Here is a 21,992-nt window from a genome sequence, read left to right on the forward strand (position 1 = left end):
CCAAACGGTTGGGAAGAGACTGAGGGGATGGTCAGGAACAGGATTGTGATAGGTTTCCAGTATTCCAGGACGCTGTTCCATTTTTTTCCCATTAAACAAAAATTCCTTGAGTACCTACATTGCACCAAATGCTACGCCAGCCCTGAAGATGCGGTGATGGACAACGGAGACACAGTGGCTCTGTCCTCTTGGTACTTACAGCCTAAAATGCGTAGAGACATTCAATTCATTTCTAGCACTACAGGACATGAAGCAGGACCATAAGGCAGCCTGCAAGTCGGAGAAGGGCTCCCCGAGGAGGCAGTGGGTGAGTACAGGGGCTGAGCTGAGGATGAACAAGACATAGTTAGACCTAGGCCAGGCTAGGGCAAGGACAGATGAGGCCCAGCATTCAGGAGATGGAACTAGCATCCCTCCAGCATCCAGGAGGCACGACAAATGCAGTGAGTTCAAGGAACTGAAAGACATCTGGCATAACTGAGGCAGAAAGAGTGAGTGGCAGGAGGTGAACATGGGGATGATGAGAGTGAGCAGGTCCAACCAATTGTGAGTGAGTGGTCAGGAACCAATTCAGGGCGACATACTGTGATCGAAGGACAGTCACAAGATTTAAGTGTGACTTGGCTGGTTAGATGTGAAAGTGGTGGTCATGCTGGATCTACATTACCTATGTCTTTTTTTAAAAGATTTTATGTATTTATCTATGAAGGCAAGGGAAACGAGCAAAAATTAACTATAGGGACGTAATCAAGATAAAAAGCTTCTGCACAGCAAAGGATACAGTCAACAAAACTAAAAGACAACCTACAGAATGGGAGAAGATATCTGCAAGTGACACATCAGATAAAGGGCTAGTATCCAAGATCTATAAAGAACTTATTAAACTCAACAGCAAAGAAACAAACAATCCAATCATGAAATGGGCAAAAGACATGAACAGAAATTTCACAGAGGAAGACACAGACATGGCCAAACAAGCACATGAGAAAATGCTCTGCATCACTTGCTACCAGGGAAATGTAAAACAAAACCACAATGAGATACCACCTCACACCAGTGAGAACGGTGACAATTAACAAGACAACGGTGACAATTAACAAGATAGGAAACAACAAATGCTGGAGAGGATGTGGAGAAAGGGGAACCCTCTTGCACTGTTGGTGGGAATGTGAACTGGTGCAGCCACTCTGGAAAACTGTGTGGAGGTTCCTTAAAGAGTTAAAAATAGACCTGCCCTACGACCCAGCAATTGCACTGCTGGGGATTTACCCCAAAGATACAGATGCAGTGAAAGACCAAGACACCTGCACCCCAATGTTCACAGCAGCAATGTCCACAATAGCCAAACTGTGGAAGGAGCCTCAGTGTCCATCGAAAGATGAATGGATAAAGAAGATGTGGTCTACACATACAATGGAATATTATTCAGCCATTAGAAACAACAAATACCCACCATTTTCTTCGATGTGGATGGAACTGTAGGGTATCATGCTGAGTGAAGTAAGTCAATCAGAGAAGGACAAACATTACATGGTTTCATTCATTCAGGGAATATAAAAAATAGTGAAAGGGATTATAGGGGAAGGGAGAGAAAATGAGTGGGAAATATCAGAGAAGGTGACAGAACATGAGAAACTCCTAACTCTGGGAAACGTACAAGGGGTGGTGGAAAGGGAGGTGAGCAGGGGGATGGGTGACTGGGTGATGGGTGCTGAGGGGGGCACTTGACAGGATGAGCATTGGGTGTTATACTATATGTTGGCAAATCGAACTCCAATAAAAAATAAATAAATAAATAAATAAATAAATAAATAAATAAATAAAATTTAATAAAGATTTTAAGTATTTATTCACGAGAGACACACAGAGAGAGGCAGAGACACAGGCAGAGGGAGAAGCAGGCTCCCTGTGAGGAGCCCGATGTGGGACTCGATCCCAGGATCCTCGGGATCACACCCTGAGCTGAAGGCAGACGCTCAACCACTGAACCACCTAGGTGTTCCTAAATAGTAGTCTTTTTCTAGTGTAAGATATTTTCTCTGATATTTCAAAGATACCTGAAATCTGAATGTGCTATAAGGGAAGATCTCGTTTTTGTTGCATACATGTATTGCATGTATGTTTATGTATTTGAGACAATCCGTACAAAATTGTAATAATCGGTCCCTCTAGAAAGTAGACTGCACATCTTTTATTCCGATTTTTCATGATTCTGTGTGTGTGTTGTAGTTACTCTTTTAAAATCTTTTTACTTGAGTATAGTGGACACGATGTCACATTAGTTTTGGGTGTACAACAGAGTGATTTGGCAAAGTTTACACATTATGCTGTGGCCACCACCTCTTACAAAACAATGCTATTAATGTCATTGACTGTACTCCTTATGCTGTGCTCTGTATTCCCATAACCTATCCATTGCATCACCTGTATCTCCCACTCTCCTCCACCTGTTTTTACCATCCCCCCAAACCTTCCCCTCTAGCAACCACCAGCGTGTTCTCTGTATTTAAGAGTGTGGGATTTGGAGGGTTTTGTTAATTTTTTTGTTTCTTGTTCATTTCTTTTGTTTTGTTTTGTTTTTAGATTTCACATGTAGGTGAAATCACATGGTATTTGTCTTTCTCAGTCTGATTTTACTTAGCATAATGCTCTCTAGGTCCATCATGTCACAAAAGGCACAATCTAATCGCATTACTATGGCTGTATAATATTCCAGTGTGGTGTTGGTGTGTGTGTGTGCGTGTGTGTGTGTATACATATATATATATATATATATATACACAATATTTTGTTTATTCATTCATTTGTCAATGGACACTTAGGTTATTTCCATATTTGGCTATTGTAAATAATGCTGCAGTAAACATATACCTTTTCCATTATTGTTTTCATTTTCTTTGGGTAAATACCCAGTAGTGGAATTACTAGATTGTATGGGATTCCTATTTTTAGTTTTTTGAGGAAACTCCATACTGTTTTCCACAGTGGCTGCACCAATATACATTCCCACCAACAGGCAACAAGGGTTCCTTTTTCTCCACATCCCTACCAACACTTGTTATTTCTTGTCTCTTTGATGCCAGGCATTTTGACAGGTGTGAGGTGATAGCTCATTGTGATTGCAATTTGCATTTCCCTGATGTTAATGATGCTGAACACCTCTTCATGTGTCTTCTTGGAAATTGTTTTTTTGATGTTGAGGAAGGCTCCTTTTACAGATGAATGATACCTAGAAAATATAAGAAAATGGTTGAATTAAGAAATCACCCTTTATGTAGCACTGTATCTCAACTATACTTCAATAAAAAGAGAGAGAGAGAGAAGAAAAAGAAGTTACCCTTTTGTCACCACAATGTCAAACTGACTCAAGTGGGAACCATCAATGGATGCCAAAATCATCAGGAGAGACTGGTAGGAAACATGGTGCCTATTATGCCAAATTGTGAAGAATGGTCTCAATTCTTCTCCCCTCTCTAGCCATGCTCCTTGTAATGTGACTTTGTAGCTCCCCTACCAAGGGATGGAGCTACCCCATGAATCTTGACTGGCCTAGTGATTTGTTTTGACCTATGCAACATGGAAGACATGACAGTGTCAGTTCCTAATCTAGACCTTACTCACCTCCTCTTAGTCTCTTGGAACCCTACCATTGTCATGAGAATAAGCCCATGTTAGCCTGCAAGGAGATTCGAGGTGTCACGAGCAGCAGTGAGCCAACATCCAGGAACAAAGCCACCTAGCCAATCCACGGCTGACCCTAGATGTTTAGACCATGACCTCTGTACTCAACTTAAGGGGCACCTAGGTAGCTCAGTTTGGTTTAGCATCTGCCTTTGGCTCAGGTCCTGATCCCAGGGTCCTGGGATCGAGCCCTATGTTGGGCTCCCAGCTGGGCAGGAAGCCTGCTTCTCCCTCTCCCTCTGCTCGCCTCCCCTTGTGTACTAGCTTGTGTGCTCTCTCTCTCTCTCTCTCTCTCTCATGAATAAATAAAATCTTTAAAATAAATAAACTCAAATTGCCAACCCTCAGGCAACCCTAAACAAATCATTATTCGAGGCCACTTGGTTTTGAGATGGTTTGTTATACAGCAATAGCTAAATAACCTAAAGCCACAGATTAGTTAGTAATCACTAAAGGTGAAAACATGTACCATTTGGTGCAGTCATCTGGTGTTCACCACCTTAACCCTCACTAGTGGTAGAACAACCGGGCATTATTGTCCCCTTAGACAATGCAGGAGCAAATACACAGCATTAAGTATGATACATTCTCACCAAAGTTGTTTCAACTAAATCTAATCAAGTTTCTAAACCTCCAGTGATGGGTGGGGGGTGGGGGTGACTGGGTGACAGGCACTGAGGGGGGCACTTGACGGGATGAGCACTGGGTGTTATTCTGTATGATGGTAAATTGAACACCAATAAAAAATAAATTTATTATAAAAAAAAAGATTACAAAGTTCAGAAATGACAAAACCAGGAGTTAAAATCTCTATTGGTTTGAATCTAGGGCCTAACTCCTGAGTACACATCACAAAGCTTCTGAGTAAGGCTAATTGGTGCCCCAAGATATAAAATAAACTCTAAAATCCAGTTATAGGAGCACCTGGCTGGCTCAGTCGCTCAAGGATGCGACTCCTGGTCTTGGGGTTGAGTTCAAGCCTGGCACTGGATGTGGAGATTACTTAAAAATAAAATCTTAAGAGGCTCAGTTAAGCCTCTGCTTTGGCTCAGATCATGATCCCAGGGTCCTGGGATCCAGCCCTGAGTCAAGCTCCCTGCTCAAGGGGGGATCTGCTTCTCCCTCTCCCCTCCCCTCACTTTTTGCACATGCAGGTGTGCGAGCATTCTCTCTCTGTCTCTCTCAAATAAATAAAATCTTTTAAAAAAATAAAAAAATTTTATTATGATTATTATTTTTAAAGATTTTATTTATTTATTGAGAGAGAGCACAAGCATGGGGAGAGGCAGAGGGAGAGGGAGAAGCAGACTCTCTGCTGAGCAGGGAGCCAGACATGGGGCTCAATCCCAGGACCCCAGGATCACGACCTGAGCCAAAGGCAGACGCTCAACCAACTGAGCTACTCAGGTGCCCCATAATAAAATCTTTAAATAAATAAATCCAACTAGAGTAAAAAATTTCTAGAGATGAGGTATTCATAATGTGAATTAACAACTTTACTGTAACATTTTTGTCACCTGTAGGCAATGTCTCTAAACACCGGGTTTCTATTCAAAAAATACTTTGTCATAAACAGGCTTATTAGTGTTCACCCCAGGCAATGCTAGCGCACAGGCGCACACAGAGATTTTACAAAAGGTAAGTACCCTCCCACAGAGAGTAAGGGGAGAAAGGATATTAATTAGGACTCAAGGCTGGACGCTAATGTGTGGTCTCAGTCGGTATCATGGTTAAGAGGGAGAAGTATGTGAAGAAGGATTAAAAACCTATGACCAAAAAAAGATGTTCAGCATCACCAGCCATAATAGGAATGCAAATTAAGACCAACATGAGATACAATCACACACCTATTAAAACGGCTAAAATTTTTTAAAGTAGTAACAGCACCAAATGCTATTGAGAACGTGGGCATCTGGATCTCTGGCAGGCCACTGGGACCATAGGAAGGGGATGCAGCAGTCTGGCAGTTTCTTATAGGGCTGAATGTGCAATTACCATCAAATTCCTAAGCATTGATCCCAGAGAAATGAAAATTGACTTTTGCACCAAAACCTGTGCATTCAGCGGTTGAGCATCTGCCTTTGGCTGGGGCTGTGATCCCGGGGTCCTGGGGTCGAGCCCCGCATGGGGCTCCCTGCTCAGTGGGGGCCTGCTGCTCCCTCTCCCTGTCTGCTGTTCCCCCTGCTGGTGTGCTCGTTCACTCTCTCTCTCTCTCTCTCTCTGCTGGTGTGGTTGCTCACTCTCGCTCTCTCTCTGTGATAAATGAATAAAATCTCTAAAAAAAAAATTTTAAAAAAAGGTGAGAGGGCAGCCTGGGTAGCTCAGCGGTTTAGCGCCACTTTTGGCCCAAGGCATGATCCTGGAGACCAGGGATGGAGTCCCACATTGGGCTCCCTGCATGGAACCTGCTTCTCCCTCTGCCTGTCTCTCTCTCTGTCTCTGTTTCTCATGAATAAATACATAAAATCTTAAAAAAAAAAAAAAAAAAGGTGAGAAAAAATTAGTGTAAAATAGACCTCGATAAAGTCCATTTTAAAACTAACGAGAGGAAATGAATATAGTATCTTGTTTATTCTCACGTATCTTTTCCCTGATCTTAATTCTTTGGTCTTGTTTATACCATCTTGTGTGTTCTGATTCTGAACCCAACAAGAGAATTTGTGAAACACGGCATGAAAAAGCACTATAGGTCACTTGCACTTAGCCAACAAGGATAAGGCACTTACTTTCGGGCAGGCCCTGTGCTGGGCCCCAGGAACACACTGATCCCCAGCTCTGCTCTGCATGGCCTTTCTGCACACCCCACCCACTCCTCCCCACCTTCACGCAATCCCTGACCTAGCTCTCTCCCACACTTCATGGCTTGTTCTTGGATCTTTCATCAAACCTTAAATGATATTTCTAAGGGGAAAGGAAAAAGGAAGGAAGCAGAACCCTTTGGAAGGAACGGCTGTGGAATAGCCAACATTAGAGGGGGTAAGTGGGCATGGTGGGTGGCTGTGGGCCCCAAACAAAGTCCCATGAACTCTGTTGCTGTGCGAGTTCAAGGCTGTTTACTTTATTCTGTACTGACCTCAATCTGACAACTCAAATTCATACCATTATTCCCAGGAAAGAGTAGTGCAAATCTAATGCCAACGCTGGAAGAAATAACTCAGACAATAGTGATATCTTCATAAATACCGAGGACATTCTTTTGCTTAGGAGCCTAGTATTCTATAAAGACCACAGGGAACGCAGACCTTGGAGCAGTGACTCGGGTACAGTGATGAAGAGCCCTTATTCCAGGTCCCTGGACTTGAGGACCTCGCAGAGGAACAGGGGACATCTGAGATTCACATCCTCTATTGTGGTGGTGCTGTTGTTTCAGTTTTCGTTTTTTGTGTTTTTTGTAAATCCGAGACTCAAATGTCAGAAAACGTTGCACTCAGCACTATAGTACACTCAGGGACACAGAGATGGAATTGTTTCTCTTTCCTTGCTCATGTGTCCCCTTAAGCAGTAAACTCCCCTTTTAAAACCTTTTTTTTCAATCTCAAATCTATCTTGAATATTTTTGAATATATTGAAGTTTAACTGTGATTTTTTTACCCCCTTATCTCTAATTCCCCTAAGGACATCCTTGGTGAATCTAGAATAAAGGCATAAAAACTATGCTATCCCTACCAAGGAGAAGTCCAGTTTCTTAGCTCCCAAAACAAGAATCTGGCTTAGTATAGAATGAGCTTCTTGCTGATTGAGATTTTGTAAAATGGTCCAACATAAATCCTGGCTCAAGAATAAGATGGAATGAAGAAGCTGAAATTCAAGTTCCAGGACCACAACAGAGACTGTGTCCAACTCACCTTGCATATGCACATATTCCCAGCACTTAGTGTGGTGTCTGGTACATAGGGGTTGCTCAATAAACATCATTTCATTAAACTGGAAACAGACAAGATTCATGAATTCCCTCCTGCTTTAAGATACCTCTGAAACAAACAAATGCATTTGATCTCAAAAGCATGTGGGAAATACACTCCTAATTTTGATTTCCCTACCACATGCACAGACTTCTCCAAAATATTTATCTCCATCGTCAAGCTCCAGATCCACATTCTTTTTTTTTTTTTTTTAAGATTTTATTTATTTATTCATAAGAGATGCAGAGAGAGAAGCAGAGACACAGGCAGAGGGAGAAGCAGGCTCCTTGCGGGGAAGCCTGATGCAAGACTCGATCCCAGAACTCTGGGATCACGCCCTGGGCCAAAGGCAGGTGCTCAACCCCTGAGCCACCCAGGTGTCCCCAGATCCACATTCTGAAAGGCCTACTAGACAATGAATGACCTGGATCTGGCCGGTGCCTCCCAATGAATGTGTGTAAAACACGTCAGCCCAAAATCTTCCCAGCCTCCCAAGCTAGACCAGTGGTTTCCAACCTATGAAACAAGAACCTAAGAGATCATGGAGTCAGCAGGGTCCCACGGCCAGGTTGATGAAGAGGTCAGCCCCAGGTGCAAGGCAATAAAAGTGTGTGTTGTCCATAGAAAACATAAAAGCAATAATTAAATGGGCTAGAAATCAGCATTTTATTATCACTATGCATCAGCAATTCTGAACAATGTCAATGATCAAATACTCCTCCAAAAAAAAATATCCTATGAATCCAAGTTTTAAACAATTGCTGTGGTTAGTTTTGAGTTTTAATATTTGTCTAAGCTTCAAGTTCAACACTTTTATTGCTTGTACTTTAATAAACATTGCAATCTGCATGGAATTTAACTCAAAGGCCTCTCACTTGTGCAACTGCCCCCAGACACAAGGAGATTCAGGAGCAATTCCCATTCATTTAGAAAGTTTGCAAAGGTCCAGAATCATTCCAGACTACTTCGGGAATCCTTTGTGTCTCCAGCCTCCGTAGAACTCCGTATTCCTACATTTAAAACAGCTTTGACATAAACAATGATGGCGTAGTGATAGTGTCTCAGCTGACAAAATACCATGGGTGGCTGGAGAAACAGAAATTTATTTTCTCACAGCTTTGGAGGTTGGAAGTCTGAGATCACAGTCTGTTTATAGTAAGGGCTTTCTTCCTGGCTTGCAGATGTCAGCCTTCGCACGTGCCCCGACATTTCAGAGAGAGAACACAAGCTCTTTGGCATGAGGTCCCCACCTCAGGGTCAAATATGCTAAGTATACTACTGCATGGAGCAATTCCAAGGGGCCTAGAAATCAATATAAATGCCAAATATTATCTGCAAGCTGGATAAATGATAGAATTCACATTATATATGTAGCCGTATTAGTAGTAGTAGTCCCTAATTAGTTGACTTTGAGTTAATCAAACGTGATATCCTGGGTGGGTCTGACCTAATCAGGTGAGCCCTTTAAGAGAGGCTGGAGTTTAGACTCTCTGGTGCTGGCAGTAAAATCAAGCTATCATAAATTCTCCAGCCTCAAGGAAATGAACTCTGCCGACAACAACGAAGAGGCTTGGAAACAGATCCTTCCCTAGTCAAGCCTCCAAAAGAGAAAATATGGCCCTGGCAACTCCTTAACTTCAGCCTTGTGAGACCCCAAGCAGAGGACCTAGCTAAGCTGGACCTCTGACCTGGAGAAACAGTGATAATAAATAGAGGCTGTTATAAGCTGCTAGTATTTTTTCAAATTTTATTTATTTACTTGAGAAAGAGAATGAGTGAGAGAGAAAGAACCTGAGCAGAGACAGGCAGAGGGAGAAGCAGACTCTCCGCTAAGCAGGGAGCCTGACGTGGGGCTCAATCCCAGGACCCGGGTATCACGACCTAAGCTGAAGGCAGACCCTTAACCAGCTGAGCCACCCAGGCCCCGTAAGCTGCTAATTTTAAGGCAAGTGTTATACGGCAACAGAAAACCAAAGTGGTTTTTTTGCATGTAGCAGAACCTCTGACTTAAATTAGGCTAATGAACAAAGAAATTTATTTTGTCCAGAAGTACTTCAGACTTCAATTAGGTTTGCTCAGAGGCTCAATTCTGTCATCAAGGATTCGGATTCTTTGCCTCTCACCACTCTGCGATCCAATGTGATGCTTGATCTTCAGATAGTTCCAAGATAGCTCCAATAGTCAAAGGTGTCACATCTAGAAATATCCAGAGGATAAAAAGAGAGTGTTAATTTGTAAGGCATTTTTCAGGAAAAGTATGGAAACTTCCCAGAAGCTCCTCAGATATTCATTCATGTCTCACTGTCCAGAGTCGCACACCCTTTCCAAACCAACCACTGACCAAGAGAAAAGGATGACCTCAGATAGATTTCACCCAAACTGACTGCCCCTGAGTTCAACAGGCATGTGAGGCAGCTAGGTACTTGAACTGAATCAGGGTTCTGTTAAGGAGAAACAGGGAGAAAGGACCAACTTGTCCACTACAAATCCCAGAGTGGGCAGCCCCGGTGGTGCAGTGGTTTGGTGCTGCCTGCAGCCTGGGGTGTGATCCTGGGGACCCGGGATCGAGTCCCACATTGGGCTCCCTGCATGGAGCCTGCTTCTCCCTCTGCCTGTGTCTCTGCCTCTGTGTGTGTGTGTGTCTATGAATAAATAAATAAAACCTAAAAAAAAAAAATACAAATCCCAAAGAGTTTATAAAAAAGACAAAGTATGAATGAACCTCTATCCCATCAGTCCAGCACTGGCAGTACCAGCACATCCAAGTTAGAAAAAGATGGAGAGCTTTCTCTGCGGAATCACCACGGCGGCCGGGCCCCTGTACACATATCCTGAAAACTGGAGGGCCTTCAAGGCTCTCATTGCTGCTCAGTACAGCGGGGCTCAGGTCCGCGTGCTCTCCGCACCACCCCACTTCCACTTTGGCCAAACCAACCGCACCCCTGAATTTCTCCGTAAATTTCCTGCTGGCAAGGTTCCAGCATTTGAGGGTGACGATGGATTCTGTGTGTTTGAGAGCAATGCCATTGCCTACTATGTGAGCAATGAGGAGCTGCGGGGAAATACTCCAGAGGCAGCAGCCCAGGTGGTGCAGTGGGTGAGCTTTGCTGATAGCGACATAGTGCCCCCAGCCAGTACCTGGGTGCTTCCTACCTTGGGCATCATGCACCACAACAAGCAGGCCACAGAGAATGCAAAGGAGGAAGTGAGGTGAATTCTGGGGCTCCTGGATACTCATTTGAAGACGAGGACTTTTCTGGTGGGCGAACGTGTGACACTGGCTGACATCACAGTTGTCTGCACCCTGTTGTGGCTCTATAAACAGGTCCTGGAGCCTTCTTTCCGCCAGGCCTTCCCCAATACCAACCGCTGGTTCCTTACCTGCATTAACCAGCCCCAGTTCTGGGCTGTCTTGGGGGAGGTGAAACTCTGTGAGAAGATGGTCCAGTTTGATGCTAAAAAGTTTGCAGAGAGCCAACCTAAAAAAGACACGGAAAGAGAAGGGTTCTCGGGAAGAGAAGCAGAAGCCCCAGGCTGAGCGGAAAGAGGAGAAGAAGGCTGCTGCCCCTGCTCCTGAGGAGGAAATGGATGCATGTGAGCAGGCACTGGCTGCTGAGCCAAAGGCCAAAGACCCCTTTGCTCACCCGCCCAAGAGTACCTTTGTGTTGGACGAATTTAAGCGCAAGTACTCCAATGAGGACACTCTCACTGTGGCACTGCCGTATTTCTGGGAGCACTTCGATAAGGATGGCTGGTCCCTGTGGTATGCTGAGTACTGCTTCCCTGAGGAGCTCACTCAGACCTTTATGAGTTGTAACCTCATCACTGGAATGTTCCAACAGTTGGACAAGCTGAGGAAGAATGCCTTTGCCAGTGTCATCCTCTTTGGAACCAACAACAGCAGCTCCATTTCTGGAGTCTGGGTCTTCCGAGGCCAGGAGCTTGCCTTTCCGCTGAGTCCAGATTGGCAGGTGGACTACGAGTCCTATACGTGGCGGAAACTGGATCCTGGCAGTGAGGAGAACCAGACGCTGGTTCGAGAGTACTTTTCCTGGGAGGGGGCCTTCCAGCATGTGGGCAAAACCTTCAATCAGGGCAAGATCTTCAAGTAAACATCTCTTGTCATCATCGCCTAGCTGCCTGTACCTGCCCTTCAGGGAGATGGGGGTCATTAAAGGAAACTGAACATTGAAAAAAAAAAAAAAAAGAAAAAAAGAAAAAGATGGAGAGCAGAGGTGCAAAGACAAAGAAACTACCCAGGCAATGAGCAGCTAATAGCATGCACATTTGCAGGACATGTTTGCAAAAAGTTAATGAAGGTTTATTTAAAGTGTTAAAAACTGTCACAGACACTGAGTTGGGTCTGCAACCAGTGACAAGAAACCTGAAACAAGGAAGTGACATCACATCAGAAAGTGTCAAGGAGCAAGAACATTGCAAAAGACATAGAAGGTGAAGAAGACAATGATAAAAGAGCAGATACCTGCACCAGATGCATTGCCTAAGGATTTTCATCAATGCCATAGAATCAGAAATTAGTATCAGAACTTTCTTTGTACATCATTGATCATATGTGGTCATGCTTCATTTAATTACATAGCAATTTACATATAATTATTATTACTCTATGGGTTTGAGTCCTATGCTTAATAACTCTTCCTGGTACGGTTATAGATAATTCATGTTAAAATATTAAATGCAGGGGATCCCTGGGTGGCGCAGCGGTTTAGCGCCTGCCTTTGGCCCAGGGCGCGATCCTGGAGACCCGGGATCGAATCCCACGTCAGGCTCCCAGTGCGTGGAGCCTGCTTCTCCCTCTGCCTGTGTCTCTGCCTCTCTCTCCCTCTCTCTGTGACTATCATAAATAAATAAAAATTTTAAAAAAGTAAATAAATAAAATATTAAATGCATAAAAAGCAAATCATGTGTAACCCTGCATTTAACGACTTGCCTTAATTGAAGAAAAAAATCATAAAAATATTTTAACTACCTGGGGAAACCCAAGATTTATAGAAACCTGCTCTCCCTTAGAAAGGAGATAGAAGGTATACACGTACCTAATCATCATATTGGACACCTTCAACTTACACGTAATGTCAGTAATTTCTCAATAAAGCTGGAAATGATTTTTAAGTTTTTTTTTAATTTTTATTTATTTATGATAGTCACAGAGAGAGAGAGAGAGAGGCAGAGACACAGGCGGAGGGAGAAGCAGGCTCCATGCACCGGGAGCCCGACGTGGGACTCGATCCCGGATCTCCAGGATCGCGCCCTGAGCCAAAGGCAGGCGCCAAACCGCTGCGCCACCCAGGGATCCCGATTTTTAAGTTTTTTAATAGGTAAGTGAGCCCCTGAATCTTTTCTAAGAGTTTAAGAAATACATAAATTCTGACTAGGATATCCCGCTCTTTCCCTGAGAATGCGGATGCTGTCAGGAACACGGGTCGGAACGCAGCGCGCGCACGAGGAGGCCGGGAGGGAGGGGACCTGGGGTAGCCGAAGGAGACCAGCATCGGCCGGGAGGCTGCTGCTGTGCCGCCGCGCGAGCGCCCCCGCCCCCGCCCCCGAGGCCCGCCCCCGCCCCCGCCCCCGCCGCCCCCCGCCGGGGAGCCCGAGAGCAGCGGGCGAACCCCGGGCTTCCTCCACCCGCCGCGGCCTTCTCGTGCGGCCGGGCGCGGCGTCATCTTCGGGACTGGGCTCCCCGCTCCGGCTTCTCGGATCCCCGCACCGCCTGGCGCCCGGCGCTGGCGCTTCACGACTGTCCCGACACGGTTCGGAGCTGGAGCCGGAGGAGGAGGCCGGAGACATCCAAGGGCGCCCGCCGAGAAGACACTAGGCTGGAAAGAAGCCGCCTCCGGGTCACGCAGCCTCCCGGCCCCACGGCCCCGTCGCGGGCTGCCAGGCGTCGCGGGTTCGGGGAAGCCCCCGGCGGGGGCGGGGAGGGCGGGGGTTGGGGCCGAGGTGAGCCCCCGCGGCCGCCAGAGGGCACGAGCGCCCCGAGGCCTCCCGCCACGGCGACGCCGCGACCGGTGGAGGTGGCGGGCCGCGGGGAGGGGTGGCCGGAGCCCGCGGGGGGCGGCGGGGGTGGAGCGAGGGCAGCGGGCGGAACCGGGACAGCGGGCCCCGCCCGCCCCCCAGCCGAGCCCCGGCGCGGCGCCAGCCCCGGCCCGCGCCCCGCACTCCGCGGCGACCTCGACGCCCGGGCGGGGTCGAGGGACGCTCCCAGCTCCGCGCCCGCCTCGCGCCCCCTTCCCGAGGGCACCGCCCGGGGACGCGGGCCGGGGCGAGCGCGCCTCGGAGGCCGGCCGCCGCCGAACAATGGCCGGAGAGGCGGCGGCGGGCGCGGAGGGGCCGGGGCGCCCGGGCGCTGGAAGCCCCGCCCCTCGGCGGCGCCCTGGCAACGCGGGCCGGGCCGCGCCGCCTGCTCCCCGCCCCCCGGCGCCCGGCACCAGGCGGGGCCCCGGCCGGAGCGCTGCAGCCGCCGCCGCTGCTCTGCAGAGCCGGGCCCGGGGTCGGGGCTGGGGCGCCCTCCCCGCCACCTCGTCGCGCCGCTATGAGCCAGGGAAGCCCGGGGGCCCGCGACGCCCCCCGCGAGCCCGCGGCCCCCCCCAACCCCTTCGTGCATGAGCTCCGTCTCTCCCGTCTCCAGAGGGTGAAGGTAACGTGTGAGCGGGGGGCGCCGGGGGGACGCGCGGGCCGGCACAGGGGCCGTGTAGGGCGCAGGCGGCGACGGGGACGCGAATCGGGAGAAGATGGGCGAGAGGCCTGCGGGGCGGGAGCCCGGAGCAGCGCACGTGGGAGGGGCGGGGGTGGGCGACGGGCAGCTCGAGGGCGTGGGAGGACGGAGGACGTGGGGACTGCGCTTCCCGGGCTGCGGAGGCCGACGAGCTGGACCGAGGTGGAGGCTACGGGGAGCCGGGGGTGGGGGCGCGGGCCTGCCGAGGGCGTCTCCGGGGCCCTAATTAGAGGGAAGAGGTTTGCAGCCCCGGAGCCCGAGACACCCCCTCCTCCCGCTCCCGCTCCGGCTCCGGCTCCCGCTCCGGCTCCCGCTCCCCGCACTGCAGCACCTCCTGGTGGGGGGCGGGGCGGCCGAGCGGGGGCCCGGCTGCAGGAAGTGGGGACGGGCGTGGGAAGGGAGTGTCCAAGGTCTGCTCCCTCACCGCCCGAGGCGGGCTCCTGGGGCTCGGAGTGTTTACCCGCACTCTCCCCGGGGCGGCCCCGGAGCCACTCCGGCTCCTGGCAACCCTGACTCTGCGCTGCGGAGCCAGGAGCTCGTCTCCCCCCTCCCCCGGTCCCCGGGGAGTGCCGTGGAGTGGAACTAGGTCGGCCTGGGCCAGGACAGTGGACCCCTGTGTGTTCCAAGCCTCCGCCACCTCCCAGGGCCGAGGTAGCAGAACCGCGCACCTGGCTGCTGTTGGACGTGGGAGCTATTTGCGGAATGCGCCGTGGGGAGGGCACCTGTCTCCAGGCCCCTCCCTGTCAAGCCCCGCGCCGGGCGCCTCCGCACGGATCATGAAATGCTCTGAACAGCCTCACCCAGGGCTGGAGGCGTCCTATGATTAAAAAAATTCTGTCGGATCCCATGAATCCTTTATCCTGTCGCCGTTATTGGTGTCTCCATCTCACCTTGGGTCCCCGCCGGTGCCCACACCACCGCCACTGGCTCCCGATCTACAGGGGGTTGGCCCTCTGCCCCATTGCTGGCGGAGAAGGAAGCAGTGGAGACAGGGTCTTCCAGTCCTGAAGGGGCGTTTTCTCCCACCCTCCGCAGTTCTGCCTCCTGGGGGCACTATTGGCCCCCATCCGAGTGCTCCTGGCCTTTATTGTCCTCTTTCTCCTCTGGCCCTTCGCCTGGCTGCAAGTAGCTGGTCTTACGGAGGAGCAGCTGCAGGAGCCAATTACTGGATGGAGGAAGTAAGTGGGGCTCAGCCCCCAGAGACCCTACTTCTCTGCTTCTGTTACCCTTTCTTCTCAAGGAGGGAGAAGAAAGGGAGGAAGGGTTCTGAGGTGCTGCTCCTCAGCCTGGACAGGTAGCATGGGTCAGCCCAGCTCAGACCCAGTACCCAGGGCCTCAGCTCTCAGTGGTGCACCCTGACTGTCCCAAGTAGGCCGGCTCCAGCCCCTTGGCAGGGGAATGGAGGACTAGGCAAGGGCAGCTGTGTTTTGGGGTGCCTAAGCCTGGACGTGATGAGGGACAGGACCACGTCTCTGCTGATGCCTGGCCTTGCCCTGCAGGACTGTGTGCCACAATGGGGTGCTGGGCCTCAGCCGCCTGCTCTTTTTCCTGCTGGGCTTCCTTCGAATTCGTGTCCGGGGCCAGCGGGCCTCTCGCCTTCAGGCCCCTGTCCTTGTTGCTGCTCCCCACTCCACTTTCTTTGACCCCATCGTTCTGCTGCCCTGTGACCTGCCCAAGGTTGTGTCCCGAGCCGAGAACCTTTCCGTGCCTGTAATTGGAGGTGAGAGAGCACTAGAGGGGTGGAGGGAAGAGATGACAACTCTGAGCCAGAAAGGGCAGGAATCCGAGATGCTCTGGAGAGAAGAATGGGCCTCCAGGGAAGGGAGAGGTCAGGAGGGAAATCGCCTGTGGCTGGCGAGTAAGATGCAAATGGATACCCCTTAGTACCCAAGGGCTGGTGCACACAGGTGTTGGGAGGTCCTCAGATCACTTGCCTCAAGGAAATGCACGGTGAAAGGAGGGTCTCCAGGGCAAAGAGGTCACTGAGAAACGAGTGCCTCCTACTGTGGAGCGGAGAGATTGCGGATTTGAATGCCCCTGGGTAGGAATCCAGTGACTCGTCTTCTCTCTGGACCCCAGCCCTTCTTCGCTTCAACCAAGCCATCCTCGTGTCCCGGCATGACCCGGCGTCTCGGCGCAGAGTGGTGGAGGAGGTCCGAAGACGGGCTACCTCCGGAGGCAAGTGGCCCCAGGTGGGTAAGCCTGTCAAAGTCTCCCCTGTATGTGCTCCCAGACAGGCTTTTCTCCCCTCTCTCCCGTTCAGGCCATCCCAGCTCACTCCAGGGGTTTTCTCCCCCCAGGTACTATTCTTTCCTGAGGGTACCTGTTCCAACAAGAAGGCTTTGCTCAAGTTCAAGCCAGGTGAATAAAATGATGGGGGTGGGTGGGCTGTGGGAAAAAGGAGCCCCAGATTTGGAGGGCACTCTGGAATGGCCCAGGAAGTGGCACAGCGACAGTAAGGAAGAGAGAGAACTTCCTGGCCAACCCTGAGACGTCTCTGGGAGTCAGAAAGAAAACTATAATGAAGTGGAGCCAGACCAGACGTCATTTCAGAACCATCCCAGAACCTGACACTCTTGCTTTCTAGCTGCCTCCATGAACTAACCTCTGTCTGGGGCTGGGGGGTGGGACTGGGATTCAGGAGCCTTCATCGCCGGGGTTCCTGTACAGCCCGTCCTCATCCAATACCCCAACAGTCTGGTGAGTCTGAGTCCAAGGGAGGATGCGGGAACACGCATCCGCCCTTAATCAGTGGCAGCGTTGCCTGTGGCGGTGGGATGGGTTTGCGAGGTGGGAACGGGAACCTGGGGAGGGGGGAGCTTTCCCCGAGGAGGCTCAGCCGGGATGAAAAGTGACACATGTGTCCCCTGGCCTCTGCTTCTCCTCAGGATACCACCAGCTGGGCATGGAGGGGCCCTGGAGTGTGAGTCTCAGGGTCCCTGGGGTGAGGGTGGGAGCAGGGCCCCCAGAGAAGTCCTGGCCCGTCTTCCAGTCTCCAGACGAGGCAGACAGACCTTCGTCACTGTCACATTGAGAGACCTCTACTCTAGAGGAGGGGGTGCCTGCTTCCCGGTTTGTTCTCACCTCCAAACGATCCTGAAGTGCCTGCAGCCACCCCCCTGCAACTCTTCTGCCGTGTTCGAGCTCCTCTGACTCCCCGGCCATGTTCTAAGTGGTCTCCCCGCTGCGGCCCTGCTTGGGAACCAGCAGGCCTGCCTCACCTCTTCTGCTGTTGCTCACACCTTGTCCCTGGCAGGTCATCCCCAGCCCGTCCCTGCCAGCCTCTCTCTTGCCCTCCCGCCTTCTGTGTCCTGGCTGCACACCTGCCCAGCCCACCGGGTGGTTAGGGGCCCCTGCCCTGTGTGTCCCGGCTACACACCTGCCCAGCCCACCAGATGGTTAGGGGGCCACTTTACATGAGTGGGTGGAACTTTCCCACCCCCCTCCTTAGGGTGGGAGGCCCCCTGATTAGAGACTGCTGAGCATCTGAGGTCTCTCTTCTCTTAGACTGAAGGTCTTGTGGCTCACAGCCTCTCAGCCCTGCAGCATAGTGGACGTGGAGGTAGGATACCTCCCCACATTTCCCATACTGCCAGGCTGAACCCCTGGAGGGAGAAGAGGGGGGGTGGTCCCCCACAGCTTTGAGGTCATGATGAGAGAGAGCCATGCATGTTTCAGTTCCTGCCTGTATACCACCCCAGCCCAGAGGAGAGCGGGAACCCCACCCTGTATGCCAACAACGTCCAGAGGGTGATGGCACAGTGAGTATCCCATGGACTATTTCCTATAGCACGGATGTGGCATCGGAAGGCCAGGGCAGGTGAAGGACTGAGGTTCCAAGCAGGGTGGGGGCGTGGGCTGGGGGATGGGCTCTGAACAGCTGAGCTCAGGGTGGTTCAGAGGCCTGGTCTCCTCCGTGTTCAGCAGCCCAGACCCAGTAATGTCTCTCGTACCTTGTTCCCCTTCCCACCCCCACCCCCACCCCTACCCCACCCCCGTTCCATTGCCCTCCACCGCATAGGGCCCTGGGCATTCCAGCCACCGAGTGTGAGTTTGTAGGCAGCTTGCCCGTGATTGTGGTGGGCCGGCTGAAGGTGGCACTGGAGCCACAGCTCTGGGAACTGGGAAAGGTGCTTCGGAAGGCCGGGTAAGTGACCTTGAACGGAGGGTTCGGCACAGTCATCTGGAGGGAGAAAAGAAAGAAGAGAGAAATGGGAAGAAGGAAGGCAAGTTGTAAAAAAGCAAGTGGGAAGGTAGAGGAATTTGTCTCAAGGATAACAGAATACAGGAAGGAGGTGAAAAGAGAGTGAAAGCTATGGAATAAGCGCAGTGAGGAAGGAGGCCTGGCTCTCAGAGGCCGGGAGTCAGAGTCCTTATCAGGAGAACACAGGTACACCGTGCTGGGTGGCTGCGGACCCGGGCAGCGTGTTCAGGAAGCTGCTGAGTACACTGCTCCATTGCAGGCTGTCCCCTGGCCGTGTGGATGCCGGGGCAGAGCCAGGCCGCAGCCGGAGAATCAACCGGGAGGAGTTTGCCAAGCAGCTCCAGCTCTCTGACCCGCAGACAGCGGCTGGGGCCTTCAGCTACTTCCAGCAGGTAAAGGAGCTGGGACATGGGCCAGAGCCCAGGCCCTGCCCTGCGGCTGACACTTGCAGGCTGGAAGGACGCTGTCCAACTGGCCGCAGAGGTGGCCAGCTTGGAAGCTGCACGGGGTGTTCTCACAGCAGCTGTTGGGGGCTCCTCCCCTGAGCTCCACCGGGAGACTCGTTTTTTATGGAGTAACCTGGTGCATTGACGAGCAATGTCTTAATCGCTGTGGCAGGAACAATGGAGAAATAATTGGTCAGTGAGGACCCTAAGTTTCTGAAACCACTTTAGAGATTGGCAGAGACGGGGGACCGTACAACGTTGTGGGCACCTCCGGGTCGCAGGGAGGAGTTGGCTGGGAAGGTAACCTCTGGAGGGGAAAACATGGGACAGTTAGACGGCGATGGGTGTGAGACTCCAGTCTTTACGATGCTTGTTAAAAGTAACCCACAGCTTCTCAGAGGGATTCCTGAGCTATCCCAAGAATGTGGGCACTCCATAGATTTCCTGGGACTTAACCATATGTTCCTGTTGCATTATAATAATCCTAGGAGATTCTTAACATTTGCCAATGACTACCACTGGCCTCTGAGAGCTCCCTTTGGTTCGAGATGCACACCATGGTTCTCAGCATCCTCAGAGTGAGCCAGGGGCGCTGATTCCTTGGCTCAGGGCAGACTGTCAGGGAGAGCTTCTCCACCTAGCCTATAGAGAGCGGAGCCAAAACTGGAGTGGCGTGGTTTCACCATGGCAGGTGTCCTTGGGTTTTTTGGTAGGGAATTACACCAGTGGCCCCCTTTTAGTCTGCTAGACCAGTTCTCCAGCGGGTAGGCTGAGTCAGCGGAGAACCAGTTTTTCCAGTGCCAGGTACGTCAGACACTTGATGCTAACAACTTCACTCCTGAGGGATTCCCTCACATTTACGGGAGATCCCTGTGGAAAGCTTTGTCACCAGGTGGCGTGGGGATGAGTGAACCCATGAGGAATCCTGGAGAGTTTAGAGCTCACAGATCTGGGGGGAAGCAGGCACCAGGTCATCTCCGTGCTTGCTGAGGAGAAGAGGGAGGAGCCAAAATCCAGGGCAAGAGGGAGAACACAGGGTTGGTCCTCATGCTGCCCGGGTTTCTCCCTCCAGGATGCCGAGGGTTTGGTGGACTTTCGAGACGTGGCTTTGGCACTGGCAGCTCTGGATGGGGGCAGGAGCCTGGAGGAGCTGATGCGCCTGGCCTTTGAGGTCTCAGGAGGGTCAGGGGAGGGATTGGGGTGGGAGACATGCGGTGGCCCTGCCGATCCACCCAAGAGGCCTACGTGGGGTACTGTTCCCAGTAGCTTCTGGATACCGAGCGCTCAGCATCCACCCGAGTGCCACCCTGTCTAGGCTACATAACTCCAGTCGTCGTTGAGGCCTGGCTGAGAACAGGGCAAGAGCATCAGCTCTGCAGTTTCTAGTTCTGCACAAAGGGCCCAGGGCAGAAGGGGCAGGGGAGACAGGGGGCCCTTCTTCTGCCCTCTCAAGTAGGGAGAGGGGAGGAGCCTGTGAGGCCAACCTGCGGGGCGCTGTGGGGCTGAGGCTAGGGCATGAGGACCCGGCTTGACTTGGTCCCTTGTGTGCCAGCTCTTTGCCGAGGAGCAAGTGGAGGAGGCGGGCCGGCTGCTGTACAAAGACGGCTTCAGCACCATCCTGCACCTGCTGCTGGGGTCACCCCGCCCCGCCGCTGCGACTTTGCATGCCGAGCTGTGCCAGGCGGGACCCCGCCAAGGCCTTTCTCTCTGTGAGTCACAGCCTTCTCTGCCACCACCAGCCCCTGGGAGGGGTGGGGAAACACTAGAGCCCGTGGCCTGAGGGGGCGTTCCCCATCGGGAGGTGGAGGACGGAAGCTTGGACTTGAGAAGTGAAGCAGAGGTTGAGAAGGACAGGGCACCCCGACTCCCAAAGACTAAGGCTGCCTTCTCCCCCACCTTCCTGGATCGTTTTACTTTTCTCCTTATCTCACTGATGTGTCCAGGTCAGTTCCAGGACTTCTCCCTCCATGACCCACTCCACGGGACACTCCTCCACACCTACCTGCGCCCGTCCTGGAAGCCACATGCCTCTTTCCCCAGCAGCCCCGCTGCTCTGGCCAATGGGACTGTGCCAGTGCCCAAGCCAAAGGGTGACTGAGCACCTCCGCCTCCCAGCTCACCTTGGCCTGCTCTGGGCCTCAAGCCCACTTCTGCTCCTGCTTGATTTTTTTGTTATTGTTGTTTAAGTTGATTTTTTCTGTTTGTTTTTTTTTTTTTTTTTGTAAGAAACTATTTTATATATAAATATAAATATATATCTATATCTATTTAAGAAAAAATGAGGCTGTTACATTGATAGTACCAGCTGGGAACAAAAGGGATTAATAATTGCCTGCTCCGGTGGGAAGAGCCTGAGGTTCCCCAGGGCAGTCCTCCCTGCAGAGGTCATTCTGCTCTTGGAGCCCCCCTTCTGTTGTCGTCCTACGTGTGCCTGCTGTGTTATATATATACATGCACGTTTTAACAGACTTCCTCAGGAACCTCTTTTCGGCCTATTCCCTCTTGTTCTGTCCTTGTTAGAGATTAAAAAAATAGCTACCATTTTATATTTAATAATCCTACTGAGAATGCAGCCGTCTTCCCCCGCCCCCCCGGGAGCAGAGAGCAATGTCCGGAGCTACGGGATCCGCCCTGCAGCTCAGAGCAGCTTCAGGACCGTGTTTGCCCAGGGTATGGGTGCGTTGAGACATTTAAGCCCCTTCCGTCCAGCCTATTCAAGGAAGGGGGAAGAAAACAAGACTTCCCCCAAAGAAAGGTGCTATCTAGATAGAGTCATGGAAAATTAATTCGATTTAGGAAATTAGATCTCTAACCCAGAGTTCTGATAGGTTTTTTTAAAAAAAGGCGTCTTTCCATCCTACAGACTTTTCAAGGGAGCCCAACAGCAGTGGCCTGTCATGGAGGCCGTGCCCCGCGTCCAGTCTAGGCTCTTGGGTGTGGAGGGGGAGAGCCACGGTGGTCCCTGGGGACGTCCCAGGGCCGGAGCTTGCCAGGGAGTGAGCTGGCCTGCAGGCTGGAGAGGC

At 51.3% G+C, this 21,992-nt stretch overlaps 1 protein-coding gene, 1 long non-coding RNA gene and 1 pseudogene across 2 annotated transcripts; 2 read left to right on the forward strand and 1 right to left on the reverse strand.

The window, feature by feature from the left end:
• Positions 1 to 8,225: 8,225 nt before the first annotated feature.
• On the reverse strand, positions 8,226 to 9,841 carry LOC140622656 (uncharacterized). The gene is made up of 2 exons (XR_012022348.1): positions 9,707 to 9,841; positions 8,226 to 8,885 (listed from the first exon to the last, which is right to left on the reverse strand). It is a non-coding gene; the product is annotated as an uncharacterized lncRNA (long non-coding RNA).
• A 518-nt stretch (positions 9,842 to 10,359) lies between these two features.
• On the forward strand, positions 10,360 to 11,804 carry LOC140622582 (elongation factor 1-gamma-like; annotated as a pseudogene).
• A 2,262-nt stretch (positions 11,805 to 14,066) lies between these two features.
• Positions 14,067 to 21,515, forward strand: LPCAT4 (lysophosphatidylcholine acyltransferase 4). Its single transcript, XM_072808293.1, has 14 exons — positions 14,067 to 14,241; positions 15,355 to 15,497; positions 15,819 to 16,039; positions 16,399 to 16,511; positions 16,620 to 16,680; positions 16,961 to 17,019; positions 17,208 to 17,242; positions 17,827 to 17,881; positions 17,998 to 18,080; positions 18,341 to 18,466; positions 18,783 to 18,915; positions 20,042 to 20,140; positions 20,522 to 20,678; positions 20,913 to 21,515. The coding sequence occupies exons 1-14, from the start codon at positions 14,137 to 14,139 to the stop codon at positions 21,065 to 21,067; spliced, it is 1,545 nt and encodes a 514-aa protein (XP_072664394.1). The 5' UTR covers positions 14,067 to 14,136; the 3' UTR covers positions 21,068 to 21,515.
• Positions 21,516 to 21,992: the final 477 nt, after the last annotated feature.

The sequence above is a fragment of the Canis lupus genome, chromosome 32, assembly GCF_048164855.1.
Source record: "Canis lupus baileyi chromosome 32, mCanLup2.hap1, whole genome shotgun sequence".
Taxonomy (NCBI): Eukaryota; Metazoa; Chordata; class Mammalia; order Carnivora; family Canidae; genus Canis; species Canis lupus.